The sequence below is a fragment of the Electrona antarctica genome (genome assembly GCF_951216825.1).
Source record: "Electrona antarctica genome assembly, contig: scaffold_64, whole genome shotgun sequence".
Lineage (NCBI taxonomy): Eukaryota > Metazoa > Chordata > Actinopteri > Myctophiformes > Myctophidae > Electrona > Electrona antarctica.
In genome coordinates this window covers 50,001-65,000 of record NW_027638477.1, presented here as the reverse complement: position 1 = coordinate 65,000, position 15,000 = coordinate 50,001, and the positions used below count along the sequence as shown (strand labels likewise).

General features: G+C 41.3%; 1 protein-coding gene across 2 annotated transcripts in view; it reads left to right on the top strand.

Moving 5' to 3' along the window:
- Positions 1–15,000, top strand: part of hhipl1 (HHIP-like 1) — a 56,576-nt gene that overhangs the window by 31,257 nt on the left and 10,319 nt on the right. For both annotated transcript variants that reach the window (XM_079530957.1, XM_079530956.1), the window contains exons 6-11: positions 137–280; positions 1,611–1,794; positions 3,948–4,092; positions 5,623–5,749; positions 10,283–10,337; positions 11,616–11,706. In XM_079530957.1, the coding sequence (XP_079387083.1) occupies positions 137–280; positions 1,611–1,794; positions 3,948–4,092; positions 5,623–5,749; positions 10,283–10,337; positions 11,616–11,706 (746 nt within the window). The remainder of the gene's footprint in view (positions 1–136; positions 281–1,610; positions 1,795–3,947; positions 4,093–5,622; positions 5,750–10,282; positions 10,338–11,615; positions 11,707–15,000) is intronic.

Sequence of the window (15,000 nt, the reverse complement as noted above, 5' to 3'; positions counted from 1 at the left end):
AGGAGGACAGATAGTAGGTAATGTTTACCCTCCATTCCACCAATAGGAGGACAGATAGTAGGTAATGTTCACCCTCCATTCCTCCAATAGGAGATTTAGACTAGCTTAACGCACGTCATTGTCTCCATCACTGCAGGATAATCCTGGAGATTGACGAGCCAGCATCCAATCACAACGGAGGACAGCTGCTGTTTGCCGACGACGGTTTCCTGTACATCTTCACGGGAGACGGAGGCATGGCGGGGGACCCGTTTGGAACGCACGGCAACGCACAGAACAAGTAAGACCCTTTAGTAGCGCACAGAACAAGTAAGACCCTTTAGTAGCGCACAGAACAAGTAAGACCCGTAAGCAGGCGTTTTCAGAATAAAAGCTCCCTCATCTGGCTGGCAGAGGCTGGCCATTATTCTGAAAGATTCAGTGGCGCCAGAAGTGTTGAGTCCTGCAAGCCGATTCTACGAATGCCTTCATTGTAAACCAGCAGTTGTTCATTTGCTTCTAAAGACTCTTAGCGAGTGATTAGTCCGGACCCCACGACCACGGGGTGCATACTTAGTTTAGACTAGTCATCGGTTAGACATGGGTTAAGGTTAGGTTTAGGTGTGCTGCCCCATGGGAGGTTAGGTTTAGGGTGAGGGTTGTAGTTGTAGGACTAATGACTGGTCTAACCAATGACTAGTCTAAACCAAAAACTGTCTAAACTAAGTACTGCACCCCGACCACCTTCGCCATTGCTCTTGTCGGTAGAGGAGGAGGCCGTCTTCTTCTACAGCCAAATAGAATGGTGGTGAACGGTGGTGGTTGCTGAACTTTCGGTGCCCCCTGCTGGTGGGGGTTGAGTTAAAGTCAACTCTGCTTCTCATGCCCCAGGTCTGCTCTGCTGGGTAAGGTCTATATTTATAGTACATGTGTCTCTCCTCCAGGTCTGCTCTGCTGGGTAAGGTCTATATTTATAGTACATGTGTCTCTCCTCCAGGTCTGCTCTGCTGGGTAAGGTCTATATTTATAGTACATGTGTCTCTCCTCCAGGTCTGCTCTGCTGGGTAAGGTCTATATTTATAGTACATGTGTCTCTCCTCCAGGTCTGCTCTGCTGGGTAAGGTCTATATTTATAGTACATGTGTCTCTCCTCCAGGTCTGCTCTGCGGTAAGGTCTATATTTATAGTACATGTGTCTCTCCTCCAGGTCTGCTCTGCTGGGTAAGGTCTATATTTATAGTACATGTGTCTCTCCTCCAGGTCTGCTCTGCTGGGTAAGGTCTATATTTATAGTACATGTGTCTCTCCTCCAGGTCTGCTCTACTGGGGAAGGTCTATATTTATAGTACATGTGTCTCTCCTCCAGGTCTGCTCTGCTGGGTAAGGTCTATATTTATAGTACATGTGTCTCTCCTCCAGGTCTGCTCTACTGGGGAAGGTCTATATTTATAGTACATGTGTCTCTCCTCCAGGTCTGCTCTGCTGGGTAAGGTCTATATTTATAGTACATGTGTCTCTCCTCCAGGTCTGCTCTGCTGGGTAAGGTCTATATTTATAGTACATGTGTCTCTCCTCCAGGTCTGCTCTGCTGGGTAAGGTCTATATTTATAGTACATGTGTCTCTCCTCCAGGTCTGCTCTACTGGGGAAGGTCCTCCGCATCGACGTGGACGACAACGACCGCGGTCCTCTGTACCGCATCCCGGCCGACAACCCGTTCGTGGGCGAGCGAGGGGCGCGGCCCGAGGTGTACGCGTACGGCGTGCGCAACATGTGGCGCTGCTCGGTGGACCGCGGGGACCCCTCAACCAAGGAGGTAACACTTAGATTAGTGGACCCCTCAACCGAGGAGGTAACACTTAGATTAATGGACCCCTCAACCAAGGAGGTAACACTTAGATTAGTGGACCCCTCAACCAAGGAGGTAACACTTAGATTAGTGGACCCCTCAACCAAGGAGGTAACACTTAGATTAGTGGACCCCTCAACCAAGGAGGTAACACTTAGATTAGTGGACCCCTCAACCAAGGAGGTAACACTTAGATTAGTGGACCCCTCAACCAAGGAGGTAACACTTAGATTAGTGGACCCCTCAACCAAGGAGGTAACACTTAGATTAGTGGACCCCTCAACCGAGGAGGTAACACTTAGATTAGTGGACCACGGGGACCACCATGAAGGAGGTAACACTTAGATTAGTGGACCCCTCAACCGAGGAGGTAACACTTAGATTAGTGGACCCCTCAACCGAGGAGGTAACACTTAGATTAGTGGACCCCAGGGACCACCATGAAGGAGGTAACACTTAGATTAGTGGACCACAGGGACCACCATGAAGGAGGTAACACTTAGATTAGTGGACCACAGGGACCACCATGAAGGAGGTAACACTTAGATTAGTGGACCACGGGGACCACCATTAAGGAGGTAACACTTAGATTAGTGGACCCCTCAACCGAGGAGGTAACACTTAGATTAGTGGACCCCTCAACCAAGGAGGTAACACTTAGATTAGTGGACCACAGGGACCACCATGAAGGAGGTAACACTTAGATTAGTGGACCACGGGGACCACCATGAAGGAGGTAACACTTAGATTAGTGGACCACAGGGACCACCATGAAGGAGGTAACACTTAGATTAGTTGACCACAGGGACCACCATGAAGGAGGTAACACTTAGATTAGTGGACCACGGACCACCATGAAGGAGGTAACACTTAGATTAGTGGACCACAGGGACCACCATGAAGGAGGTAACACTTAGATTAGTGGACCACAGGGACCACCATGAAGGAGGTAACACTTAGATTAGTGGACCCCTCAACCAAGGAGGTAACACTTAGATTAGTGGACCCCAGGGACCACCATGAAGGAGGTAACACTTAGATTAGTGGACCACAGGGACCACCATGAAGGAGGTAACACTTAGATTAGTGGACCACGGACCACCATGAAGGAGGTAACACTTAGATTAGTGGACCACAGGGACCACCATGAAGGAGGTAACACTTAGATTAGTGGACCACAGGGACCACCATGAAGGAGGTAACACTTAGATTAGTGGACCCCTCAACCAAGGAGGTAACACTTAGATTAGTGGACCCCAGGGACCACCATGAAGGAGGTAACACTTAGATTAGTGGACCACAGGGACCACCATGAAGGAGGTAACACTTAGATTAGTGGACCACAGGGACCACCATGAAGGAGGTAACACTTAGATTAGTGGACCACGGACCACCATGAAGGAGGTAACACTTAGATTAGTGGACCACAGGGACCACCATGAAGGCGGTAACACTTAGATTAGTGGACCACAGGGACCACCATGAAGGAGGTAACACTTAGATTAGTGGACCCCTCAACCAAGGAGGTAACACTTAGATTAGTGGACCACAGGGACCACCATGAAGAGGTAACACTTAGATTAGTGGACCACAGGGACCACCATGAAGGAGGTAACACTTAGATTAGTGGACCACAGGGACCACCATGAAGGAGGTAACACTTAGATTAGTGGACCACAGGGACCACCATGAAGGAGGTAACACTCAGGCAATATTAATGAAATATGTAAATAAATTCCTTACCAATACATTTCTTCACCAATGTGTGTAGAGGCGTCTACTAGCTGTAACACATCTCACACAGACTGAAATTCACTTTCCTTAGGAGCCCAAGGAGTGTTTTTCGTGCAAAACTAATGCTTGCAATGGATTCAGAATCATGAAAACCCCCTAGTTTCACCCCCTCTGACTGTTCTGTTCTGCTCTGTTGTGTTGTGTTGTGTTGTGTTGTGTTGTGTTGTGTTGTGCTGTGTTGTGTTGTGTTCTGCTGTGTTGTGTTGTGTTGTGTTGTGTTGTGTTGTGTTGTGCTGTGTTGTGTTGTGTTGTGTTGTGTTGTGCTGTGTTGTGTTGTCTTGTCTTGTCTTGTCTTGTCTTGTCTTGTCTTGTCTTGTGTCCTAAAGGGAAAGGGGCGTCTGTTCTGTGGAGACGTGGGCCAGAACAAGTACGAGGAGGTTGACATCATCGAGAGAGGACGGAACTACGGCTGGAGAGCCAAGGAGGGTTTCAGCTGCTACGACAAGAAGCTGTGTGCCAACTCTACGCTGGGTGAGTTAACTATACCATTAACTAACTATAGTTAACGACTACAAGAAGCTGTGTGCCAACTCTACGCTGGGTGAGTTAACTATACCACTAACTAACTATAGTTAACGACTACAAGAAGCTGTGTGCCAACTCTACGCTGGGTGAGTTAACTATACCACTAACTAACTATAGTTAACGACTACAAGAAGCTGTGTGCCAACTCTACGCTGTAGAGTTGGCACCCCAGACAGTTTATAATTCTCATGTGAACACCTCAGACAGTTTATAATTCTCATGTGAACACCCCAGACAGGTTATAATTCTCATGTGAACACCCCAGACAGTTTATAATTCTCATGTGAACACCCCAGACAGGTTATAATTCTCATGTGAACACCCCAGACAGGTTATAATTCTCATGTGAACACCCCAGACAGTTTATAATTCTCATGTGAACACCCCAGACAGTTTATAATTCTCATGTGAACACCCCAGACAGTTTATAATTCTCATGTGAACACCCCAGACAGGTTATAATTCTCATGTGAACACCCCAGACAGTTTATAATTCTCATGTGAACACCCCAGACAGTTTATAATTCTCATGTGAACACCCCAGACAGTTTATAATTCTCATGTGAACACCTCAGACAGTTTATAATTCTCATGTGAACACCCCAGACAGGTTATAATTCTCATGTGAACACCCCAGACAGGTTATAATTCTCATGTGAACACCCCAGACAGTTTATAATTCTCATGTGAACACCCCAGACAGGTTATAATTCTCATGTGAACACCCCAGACAGGTTATAATTCTCATGTGAACACCCCAGACAGTTTATAATTCTCATGTGAACACCCCAGACAGATTATAATTCTCATGTGAACACCCCAGACAGTTTATAATTATTCTGTGAACACCACAGACAGATTATAATTCTCATGTGAACACCCCAGACAGTTTATATGACGGGTGTGATGTTTCCAAAACGTTTAGTCTCTCTCTTCCTTCCAGATGACGTGCTGCCCATCTACGCCTAACGTTTAGTCTCTTCCTTCCAGATGACGTGCTGCCCATCTACGCCTAACGTTTAGTCTCTTCCTTCCAGATGACGTGCTGCCCATCTACGCCTAACGTTTAGTCTCTTCCTTCCAGATGACGTGCTGCCCATCTACGCCTAACGTTAAGTCTCTTCCTTCCAGATGACGTGCTGCCCATCTACGCCTAACGTTTAGTCTCTTCCTTCCAGATGACGTGCTGCCCATCTACGCCTAACGTTTAGTCTCTTCCTTCCAGATGACGTGCTGCCCATCTACGCCTAACGTTTAGTCTCTGTCTTCCTTCCAGATGACGTGCTGCCCATCTACGCCTAACGTTTAGTCTCTGTCTTCCTTCCAGATGACGTGCTGCCCATCTACGCCTAACGTTTAGTCTCTGTCTTCCTTCCAGATGACGTGCTGCCCATCTACGCCTAACGTTTAGTCTCTTCCTTCCAGATGACGTGCTGCCCATCTACGCCTAACGTTTAGTCTCTGTCTTCCTTCCAGATGACGTGCTGCCCATCTACGCCTACCCTCACAAGATGGGCAAGTCTGTGACGGGGGGCTACGTTTACCGGGGCTGTGAATACCCCAACCTCAACGGCATGTACATCTTTGGAGACTTCATGAGTGGGTAGGACTTTAGGAACTAGGAACTAGGAAGGGTATGGCCTGGTCAGCCTGGTCAGCCTGGTCAGCCTGCAATGACATCTATCTATCTATAGGAAGGGTATGGCCTGGTCAGCCTGGTCAGCCTGGTCAGCCTGCAATGACATCTATCTATCTATAGGAAGGGTATGGCCTGGTCAGCCTGGTCAGCCTGCAATGACATCTATCTATCTATAGGAAGGGTATGGCCTGGTCAGCCTGGTCAGCCTGCAATGACATGCATGTCATGATTGTGTGTGAGTGTATGGGACCCGAATGGAAACAAGACCGCAAGGTCTTTCTTCGGTGAGGTCCTTTTGGACAAGATGCTTGACTGTACCTTGTGCTGTTTGCATTTGTGTGTTGTCTAATAAAATATTCAATCAATCAAAAATATCTGGTCATCCCAGCTTAGTAAGATGTTAAAAGTAAAAATATTTAGGACGACCGTCGAGGCGATTCTACTCTATGGATCCGAGACATGGACACTTTCAAAGAAACTAGAGAATCTGTTGGATGGCACTTACACCTGCCTTCTAATGAGAGGATGGCACTTACACCCGCCTTCTAATGAGAGCGCACAATCTGTCTTGGAAGAGCCACCCATCGACTGATCTAATATACAGCAACCTTCCCTGTGTTTCTACACTAGTCCACCCATCGACTGATCTAATATACAGCAACCTTCCCTGTGTTTCTACACTAGTCCACCCATCGACTGATCTAATATACAGCAACCTTCCCTGTGTTTCTTCACTAGTCCACCCATCGACTGATCTAATATACGACAACCTTCCCTGTGTTTCTACATTAGTCCACCCATCGACTAATCTGATATACGGCAACCTTCCCTGTGTTTCTTCACTAGTCCACCCATCGACTGTAAATGTAATTAGTTACTCTAACAGTGTTTTACAGTAGATTACAGTAAATGTAATCAGTTACTCTAACAGTGTTTTACAGTAGATTACAGTAAATGTAATTAGTTACTCTAACAGTGTTTTACAGTAGAGTACAGTAAATGTAATTAGTTACTCTAACAGTGTTTACAGTAGATTACAGTAAATGTAATTAGTTACTCTAACAGTGTTTTACAGTTGAGTACAGTAAATGTAATTAGTTACTCTAACAGTGTTTTACAGTAGATTACAGTAAATGTAATTAGTTACTCTAACAGTGTTTTACAGTAGAGTACAGTAAATGTAATTAGTTACTCTAACAGTGTTTTACAGTAGAGTACAGTAAATGTAATTAGTTACTCTTAACAGTGTTTTACAGTAGATTACAGTAAATGTAATTAGTTACTCTAACAGTGTTTTACAGTAGAGTACAGTAAATGTAATTAGTTACTCTAACAGTGTTTTACAGTAGAGTACAGTAAATGTAATTAGTTACTCTAACAGTGTTTTACAGTAGATTACAGTAAATGTAATCAGTTACTCTAACAGTGTTTACAGTAGATTACAGTAAATGTAATTAGTTACTCTAACAGTGTTTTACAGTAGATTACAGTAAATGTAATTAGTTACTCTTAACAGTGTTTTACAGTAGAGTACAGTAAATGTAATTAGTTACTCTAACAGTGTTTTACAGTAGAGTACAGTAAATGTAATTAGTTACTCTAACAGTGTTTTACAGTAGATTACAGTAAATGTAATTAGTTACTCTTAACAGTGTTTTACAGTAGAGTGCAGTAAATGTAATTAGTTACTCTAACAGTGTTTTACAGTAGAGTACAGTAAATGTAATTAGTTACTCTAACAGTGTTTTACAGTAGAGTACAGTAAATGTAATTAGTTACTCTAACAGTGTTTTACAGTAGAGTACAGTAAATGTAATTAGTTACTCTAACAGTGTTTTACAGTAGATTACAGTAAATGTATCTAACAGTGTTTTACAGTAGAGTACAGTAAATGTAATTAGTTACTCTAACAGTGTTTTACAGTAGATTACAGTAAATGTATCTAACAGTGTTTTACAGTAGAGTACAGTGAATTTAATCAGTTACTCTAACAGTGTTTTACAGTAGAGTACAGTAAATGTATCTAACAGTGTTTTACAGTAGATTACAGTAAATGTATCTAACAGTGTTTTACAGTAGAGTACAGTGAATTTAATCAGTTACTCTAACAGTGTTTTACAGTAGATTACAGTAAATGTAATTAGTTACTCTTAACAGTGTTTTACAGTAGAGTGCAGTAAATGTAATTAGTTACTCTAACAGTGTTTTACAGTAGAGTACAGTAAATGTAATTAGTTACTCTAACAGTGTTTTACAGTAGAGTACAGTAAATGTAATTAGTTACTCTAACAGTGTTTTACAGTAGAGTACAGTAAATGTAATTAGTTACTCTAACAGTGTTTTACAGTAGATTACAGTAAATGTATCTAACAGTGTTTTACAGTAGAGTACAGTAAATGTAATTAGTTACTCTAACAGTGTTTTACAGTAGATTACAGTAAATGTATCTAACAGTGTTTTACAGTAGAGTACAGTGAATTTAATCAGTTACTCTAACAGTGTTTTACAGTAGAGTACAGTAAATGTATCTAACAGTGTTTTACAGTAGATTACAGTAAATGTATCTAACAGTGTTTTACAGTAGAGTACAGTGAATTTAATCAGTTACTCTAACAGTGTTTTACAGTAGAGTACAGTAAATGTAATTAGTTACTCTAACAGTGTTTTACAGTAGATTACAGTAAATGTATCTAACAGTGTTTTACAGTAGAGTACAGTGAATTTAATCAGTTACTCTAACAGTGTTTTACAGTAGAGTACAGTAAATGTAATTAGTTACTCTAACAGTGTTTTACAGTAGAGTACAGTAAATGTAATTAGTTACTCTAACAGTGTTTTACAGTAGAGTACAGTAAATGTAATCAGTTACTCTAACAGTGTTTTACAGTAGAGTACAGTAAATGTATCTAACAGTGTTTTACAGTAGAGTACAGTAAATGTAATTAGTTACTCTAACATTGTTTTACAGTAGAGTACAGTAAATGTAATTATTTACTCTAACAGTGTTTTACAGTAGATTACAGTAAATGTAATTAGTTACTCTAACAGTGTTTTACAGTAGAGTACAGTACATTTAATCAGTTACTCTAACAGTGTTTTACAGTAGAGTACAGTAAATGTAATTAGTTACTCTAACAGTGTTTTACAGTAGATTACAGTAAATGTAATCAGTTACTCTAACAGTGTTTTACAGTAGAGTACAGTAAATGTATCTAACAGTGTTTTACAGTAGAGTACAGTAAATGTAATTAGTTACTCTAACAGTGTTTTACAGTAGAGTACAGTAAATGTAATTAGTTACTCTAACAGTGTTTTACAGTAGAGTACAGTAAATGTAATTAGTTACTCTAACAGTGTTTTACAGTAGAGTACAGTAAATGTAATTAGTTACTCTAACAGTGTTTTACAGTAGGTTACAGTAAATGTAATTAGTTACTCTAACAGTGTTTTACAGTAGAGTACAGTAAATGTAATCAGTTACTCTAACAGTGTTTTACAGTAGAGTACAGTAAATGTATCTAACAGTGTTTTACAGTAGAGTACAGTAAATGTAATTAGTTACTCTAACAGTGTTTTACAGTAGAGTACAGTAAATGTAATTAGTTACTCTAACAGTGTTTTACAGTAGATTACAGTAAATGTAATTAGTTACTCTAACAGTGTTTTACAGTAGAGTACAGTAAATGTAATTAGTTACTCTAACAGTGTTTTACAGTAGATTACAGTAAATGTAATCAGTTACTCTAACAGTGTTTTACAGTAGAGTACAGTAAATGTAATTAGTTACTCTAACAGTGTTTTACAGTAGATTACAGTAAATGTAATTAGTTACTCTAACAGTGTTTTACAGTAGAGTACAGTAAATGTAATTAGTTACTCTAACAGTGTTTTACAGTAAAGTACAGTAAATGTAATTAGTTACTCTAACAGTGTTTTACAGTAGATTACAGTAAATGTAATCAGTTACTCTAACAGTGTTTTACAGTAGAGTACAGTAAATGTAATTAGTTACTCTAACAGTGTTTTACAGTAGAGTACAGTAAATGTAATTAGTTACTCTAACGTTGTTTTACAGTAGAGTACAGTAAATGTATCTAACAGTGTTTTACAGTAGATTACAGTAAATGTAATTAGTTACTCTAACAGTGTTTTACAGTAGAGTACAGTAAATGTAATTAGTTACTCTAACAGTGTTTTACAGTAGAGTACAGTAAATGTATCTAACAGTGTTTTACAGTAGAGTACAGTAAATGTAATTAGTTACTCTAACGTTGTTTTACAGTAGAGTACAGTAAATGTAATTAGTTACTCTAACAGTGTTTTACAGTAGAGTACAGTAAATGTAATTAGTTACTCTAACAGTGTTTTACAGTAAATGTAATTAGTTACTCTAACAGTGTTTTACAGTAGAGTACAGTAAATGTAATTAGTTACTCTAACAGTGTTTTACAGTAGAGTACAGTAAATGTAATTAGTTACTCTAACGTTGTTTTACAGGCGTCTGATGAGTCTCCAGGAAGACAGGCAGACCTCTGGATGGACGTACAACCAGGTGCGTATGGGCGTGCACAGCAGTGATGTGTTGTATAGGTGTGTTATTATATTGTGTTATATTGTTGTGTATATAGGTGTGTATGGGTGTGGGTCAGACCTGTGTGTTATATTGTGTTGTGTTGTTATATTGTGTTATATTGTGTTGTGTGTATTGTTCTATAGGTGTGTATGGTGTTGTATTGTTGTGTTGTGTGTATTGTTCTATAGGTGTGTATGGTGTTATATTGTTGTGTTGTGTGTATTGTTCTATAGGTGTGTATGGTGTTATATTGTTGTGTTGTGTGTATTGTTCTATAGGTGTGTATGGTGTTATATTGTTGTGTTGTGTGTATTGTTCTATAGGTGTGTATGGTGTTGTATTGTTGTGTTGTGTGTATTGTTATATAGGTGTTGTATTGTTGTGTTGTGTGTATTGTTCTATAGGTGTGTATGGTGTTGTATTGTTGTGTTGTGTGTATTGTTCTATAGGTGTGTATGGTGTTGTATTGTTGTGTTGTGTGTATTGTTCTATAGGTGTTGTATTGTTGTGTTGTGTGTATTGTTCTATAGGTGTGTATGGTGTTGTATTGTTGTGTTGTGTGTATTGTTCTATAGGTGTGTATGGTGTTGTATTGTTGTGTTGTGTGTATTGTTCTATAGGTGTGTATGGTGTTGTATTGTTGTGTTGTGTGTATTGTTCTATAGGTGTGTATGGGCGTGGGTCAGACATGTGTTGTGTTATATTGTTGTGTTGTGTGTATTGTTCTATAGGTGTGTATGGTGTTATATTGTTGTGTTGTGTTCTATAGGTGTGTATGGTGCTATGTTGTGTGTTGTGTTATATAGGTGTGTATGGTGTTATATTGTTGTGTTGTGTGTATTGTTCTATAGGTTTTGTATTGTTGTGTTGTGTGTATTGTTCTATAGGTGTTGTATTGTTGTGTTGTGTGTATTGTTCTATAGGTGTTGTATTGTTGTGTTGTGTGTATTGTTCTATAGGTGTGTATGGGCGTGTGTCAGACATGTGTTGTGTTATATTGTTGTGTTGTGTGTATTGTTCTATAGGTGTGTATGGTGTTATATTGTTGTGTTGTGTTCTATAGGTGTGTATGGTGTTATATTGTTGTGTTGTGTTCTATAGGTGTGTATGGTGTTATATTGTTGTGTTGTGTGTATTGTTCTATAGGTGTGTATGGGCGTGTGTCAGACATGTGTTGTGTTATATTGTTGTGTTGTGTGTATTGTTCTATAGGTGTGTATGGTGTTATATTGTTGTGTTGTGTGTATTGTTCTATAGGTGTGTATGGGCGTGGGGCAGACCTGTGCGTTTCCTGGAATCATCAACAACTACCATCCTTACATCATCTCCTTCGCTGAGGATGAAGCAGGTAACATTTATACTCCTTTATTTGTATGTATTTATGTTAATTATGGAATGGAGCATTTCCCGTCAGTCAGTGTGTCGGGCACGCGTCAGTCAGTGTGTCGGGCACGCGTCAGTCAGTGTGTCGACCACGCGTCAGTCAGTGTGTCGGCCACGCGTCAGTCAGTGTGTCGGGCACGCGTCAGTCAGTGTGTCGGCCACGCGTCAGTCAGTGTGTCGGGCACGCGTCAGTCAGTGTGTCGGGCACGCGTCAGCCAGTTTGTCGGGCACGCGTCAGTCAGTGTGTCGGCCACGCGTCAGTCAGTGTGTCGGCCACGCGTCAGTCAGTGTGTCGACCACGCGTCAGTCAGTGTGTCGGCCACGCGTCAGTCAGTGTGTCGGGCACCCGTCGCGTTTTGCGTTTCAGCGTCACTGCACGTTTGCATAGTGTGTGACCTTTGGTCGCAATGGCAGACAGACAGACAGACAGACAGCTGGGTAGACAACGCAAAGTTGTAGTCACAGTTGTGCTCCCAGTGGGCGTGCATTGTGACTTTTTGTGAGCTTGTAGATCTGTTATCTTCAGCTAATATGTTTGGTGTAGACAGAGGGAGAAAGTAGAGCACACCACTACAGCTGTAACTCAGGTCAGTTTGGACTAAGAATAATATGGAGGGACCACATGATAGGACAGGTTTAATATGGAGGGACCACATGATAGGACAGGTTTAATATGGAGGGACCACATGATAGGACAGGTTTAATATGGAGGGACCACATGATAGGACAGGTTTAATATGGAGGGACCACATGATAGGACAGGTTTAATATGGAGGGACAACATGATAGGACAGGTTTAATATGGAGGGACTACATGATAGGACAGGTTTAATATGGAGGGACCACATGATAGGACAGGTTTAATATGGAGGGACCACATGATAGGACAGGTTTAATATGGAGGAACCACATGATAGGACAGGTTTAATATGGAGGGACCACATGATAGGACAGGTTTAATATGGAGGAACCACATGATAGGACAGGAGGTTTAATATGGAGGGACCACATGATAGGACAGGTTTAATATGGAGAGACCACATGATAGGACAGGTTTAATATGGAGGGACAACATGATAGGACAGGTTTAATATGGAGGGACAACATGATAGGACAGGTTTAATATGGAGGGACAACATGATAGGACAGGTTTAATATGGAGGGACCACATGATAGGACAGGTTTAATATGGAGGGACAACATGATAGGACAGGTTTAATATGGAGGGACAACATGATAGGACAGGTTTAATATGGAGGGACAACATGATAGGACAGGTTTAATATGAAGGGACCACATGATAGGACAGGTTTAATATGAAGGGACCACATGATAGGACAGGTTTAATATGGAGGGACCACATGATAGGACAGGTTTAATATGGAGGGACCACATGATAGGACAGGTTTAATATGGAGGGACTACATGATAGGACAGGAGGTTTAATATGGAGAGACCACATGATAGGACAGGTTTAATATGGAGGGACCACATGATAGGACAGGTTTAATATGGAGGGACCACATGATAGGACAGGTTTAATATGGAGGGACCACATGATAGGACAGGTTTAATATGGAGGGACCACATGATAGGACAGGTTTAATATGGAGAGACCACATGATAGGACAGGTTTAATATGGAGGGACAACATGATAGGACAGGTTTAATATGAAGGGACCACATGATAGGACACGTTTAATATGAAGGGACCACATGATAGGACAGGTTTAATATGGAGGGACCACATGATAGGACAGGTTTAATATGGAGGGACCACATGATAGGACAGGTTTAATATGGAGGGACTACATGATAGGACAGGAGGTTTAATATGGAGGGACCACATGATAGGACAGGTTTAATATGGAGGGACCACATGATAGGACAGGTTTAATATGGAGGGACCACATGATAGGACAGGTTTAATATGGAGGAACCACATGATAGGACAGGTTTAATATGAAGGGACCACATGATAGGACATGTTTAATATGGAGGGACCACATGATAGGACAGGTTTAATATGGAGGGACCACATGATAGGACAGGTTTAATATGGAGGGACCACATGATAGGACAGGTTTAATATGGAGGAACCACATGATAGGACAGGTTTAATATGGAGGGACCACATGATAGGACAGGAGGTTTAATATGGAGGGACCACATGATAGGACAGGTTTAATATGGAGAGACCACATGATAGGACAGGTTTAATATGGAGGGACAACATGATAGGACAGGTTTAATATGGAGGGACAACATGATAGGACAGGTTTAATATGGAGGGACAACATGATAGGACAGGTTTAATATGGAGGGACCACATGATAGGACAGGTTTAATATGGAGAGACCACATGATAGGACAGGTTTAATATGGAGGGACAACATGATAGGACAGGTTTAATATGGAGGGACAACATGATAGGACAGGTTTAATATGAAGGGACCACATGATAGGACAGGTTTAATATGGAGGGACCACATGATAGGACAGGTTTAATATGGAGGGACCACATGATAGGACAGGTTTAATATGAAGGGACCACATGATAGGACAGGTTTAATATGGAGGGACCACATGATAGGACAGGTTTAATATGGAGGGACAACATGATAGGACAGGTTTAATATGGAGGGACCACATGATAGGACAGGTTTAATATGGAGAGACCACATGATAGGACAGGTTTAATATGGAGGGACAACATGATAGGACAGGTTTAATATGGAGGGACAACATGATAGGACAGGTTTAATATGAAGGGACCACATGATAGGACAGGTTTAATATGGAGGGACCACATGATAGGACAGGTTTAATATGGAGGGACCACATGATAGGACAGGTTTAATATGAAGGGACCACATGATAGGACAGGTTTAATATGGAGGGACCACATGATAGGACAGGTTTAATATGGAGGGACCACATGATAGGACAGGTTTAATATGGAGGGACTACATGATAGGACAGGAGGTTTAATATGGAGGGACCACATGATAGGACAGGTTTAATATGGAGGGACTACATGATAGGACAGGAGGTTTAATATGGAGGGACAACATGATAGGACAGGTTTAATATGGAGGGACAACATGATAGGACAGGTTTAATATGGAGGGACCACATGATAGGACAGGTTTAATATGAAGGGACCACATGATAGGACAGGTTTAATATGGAGGGACCACATGATAGGACAGGTTTAATATGGAGGGACCACATGATAGGACAGGTTTAATATGGAGGG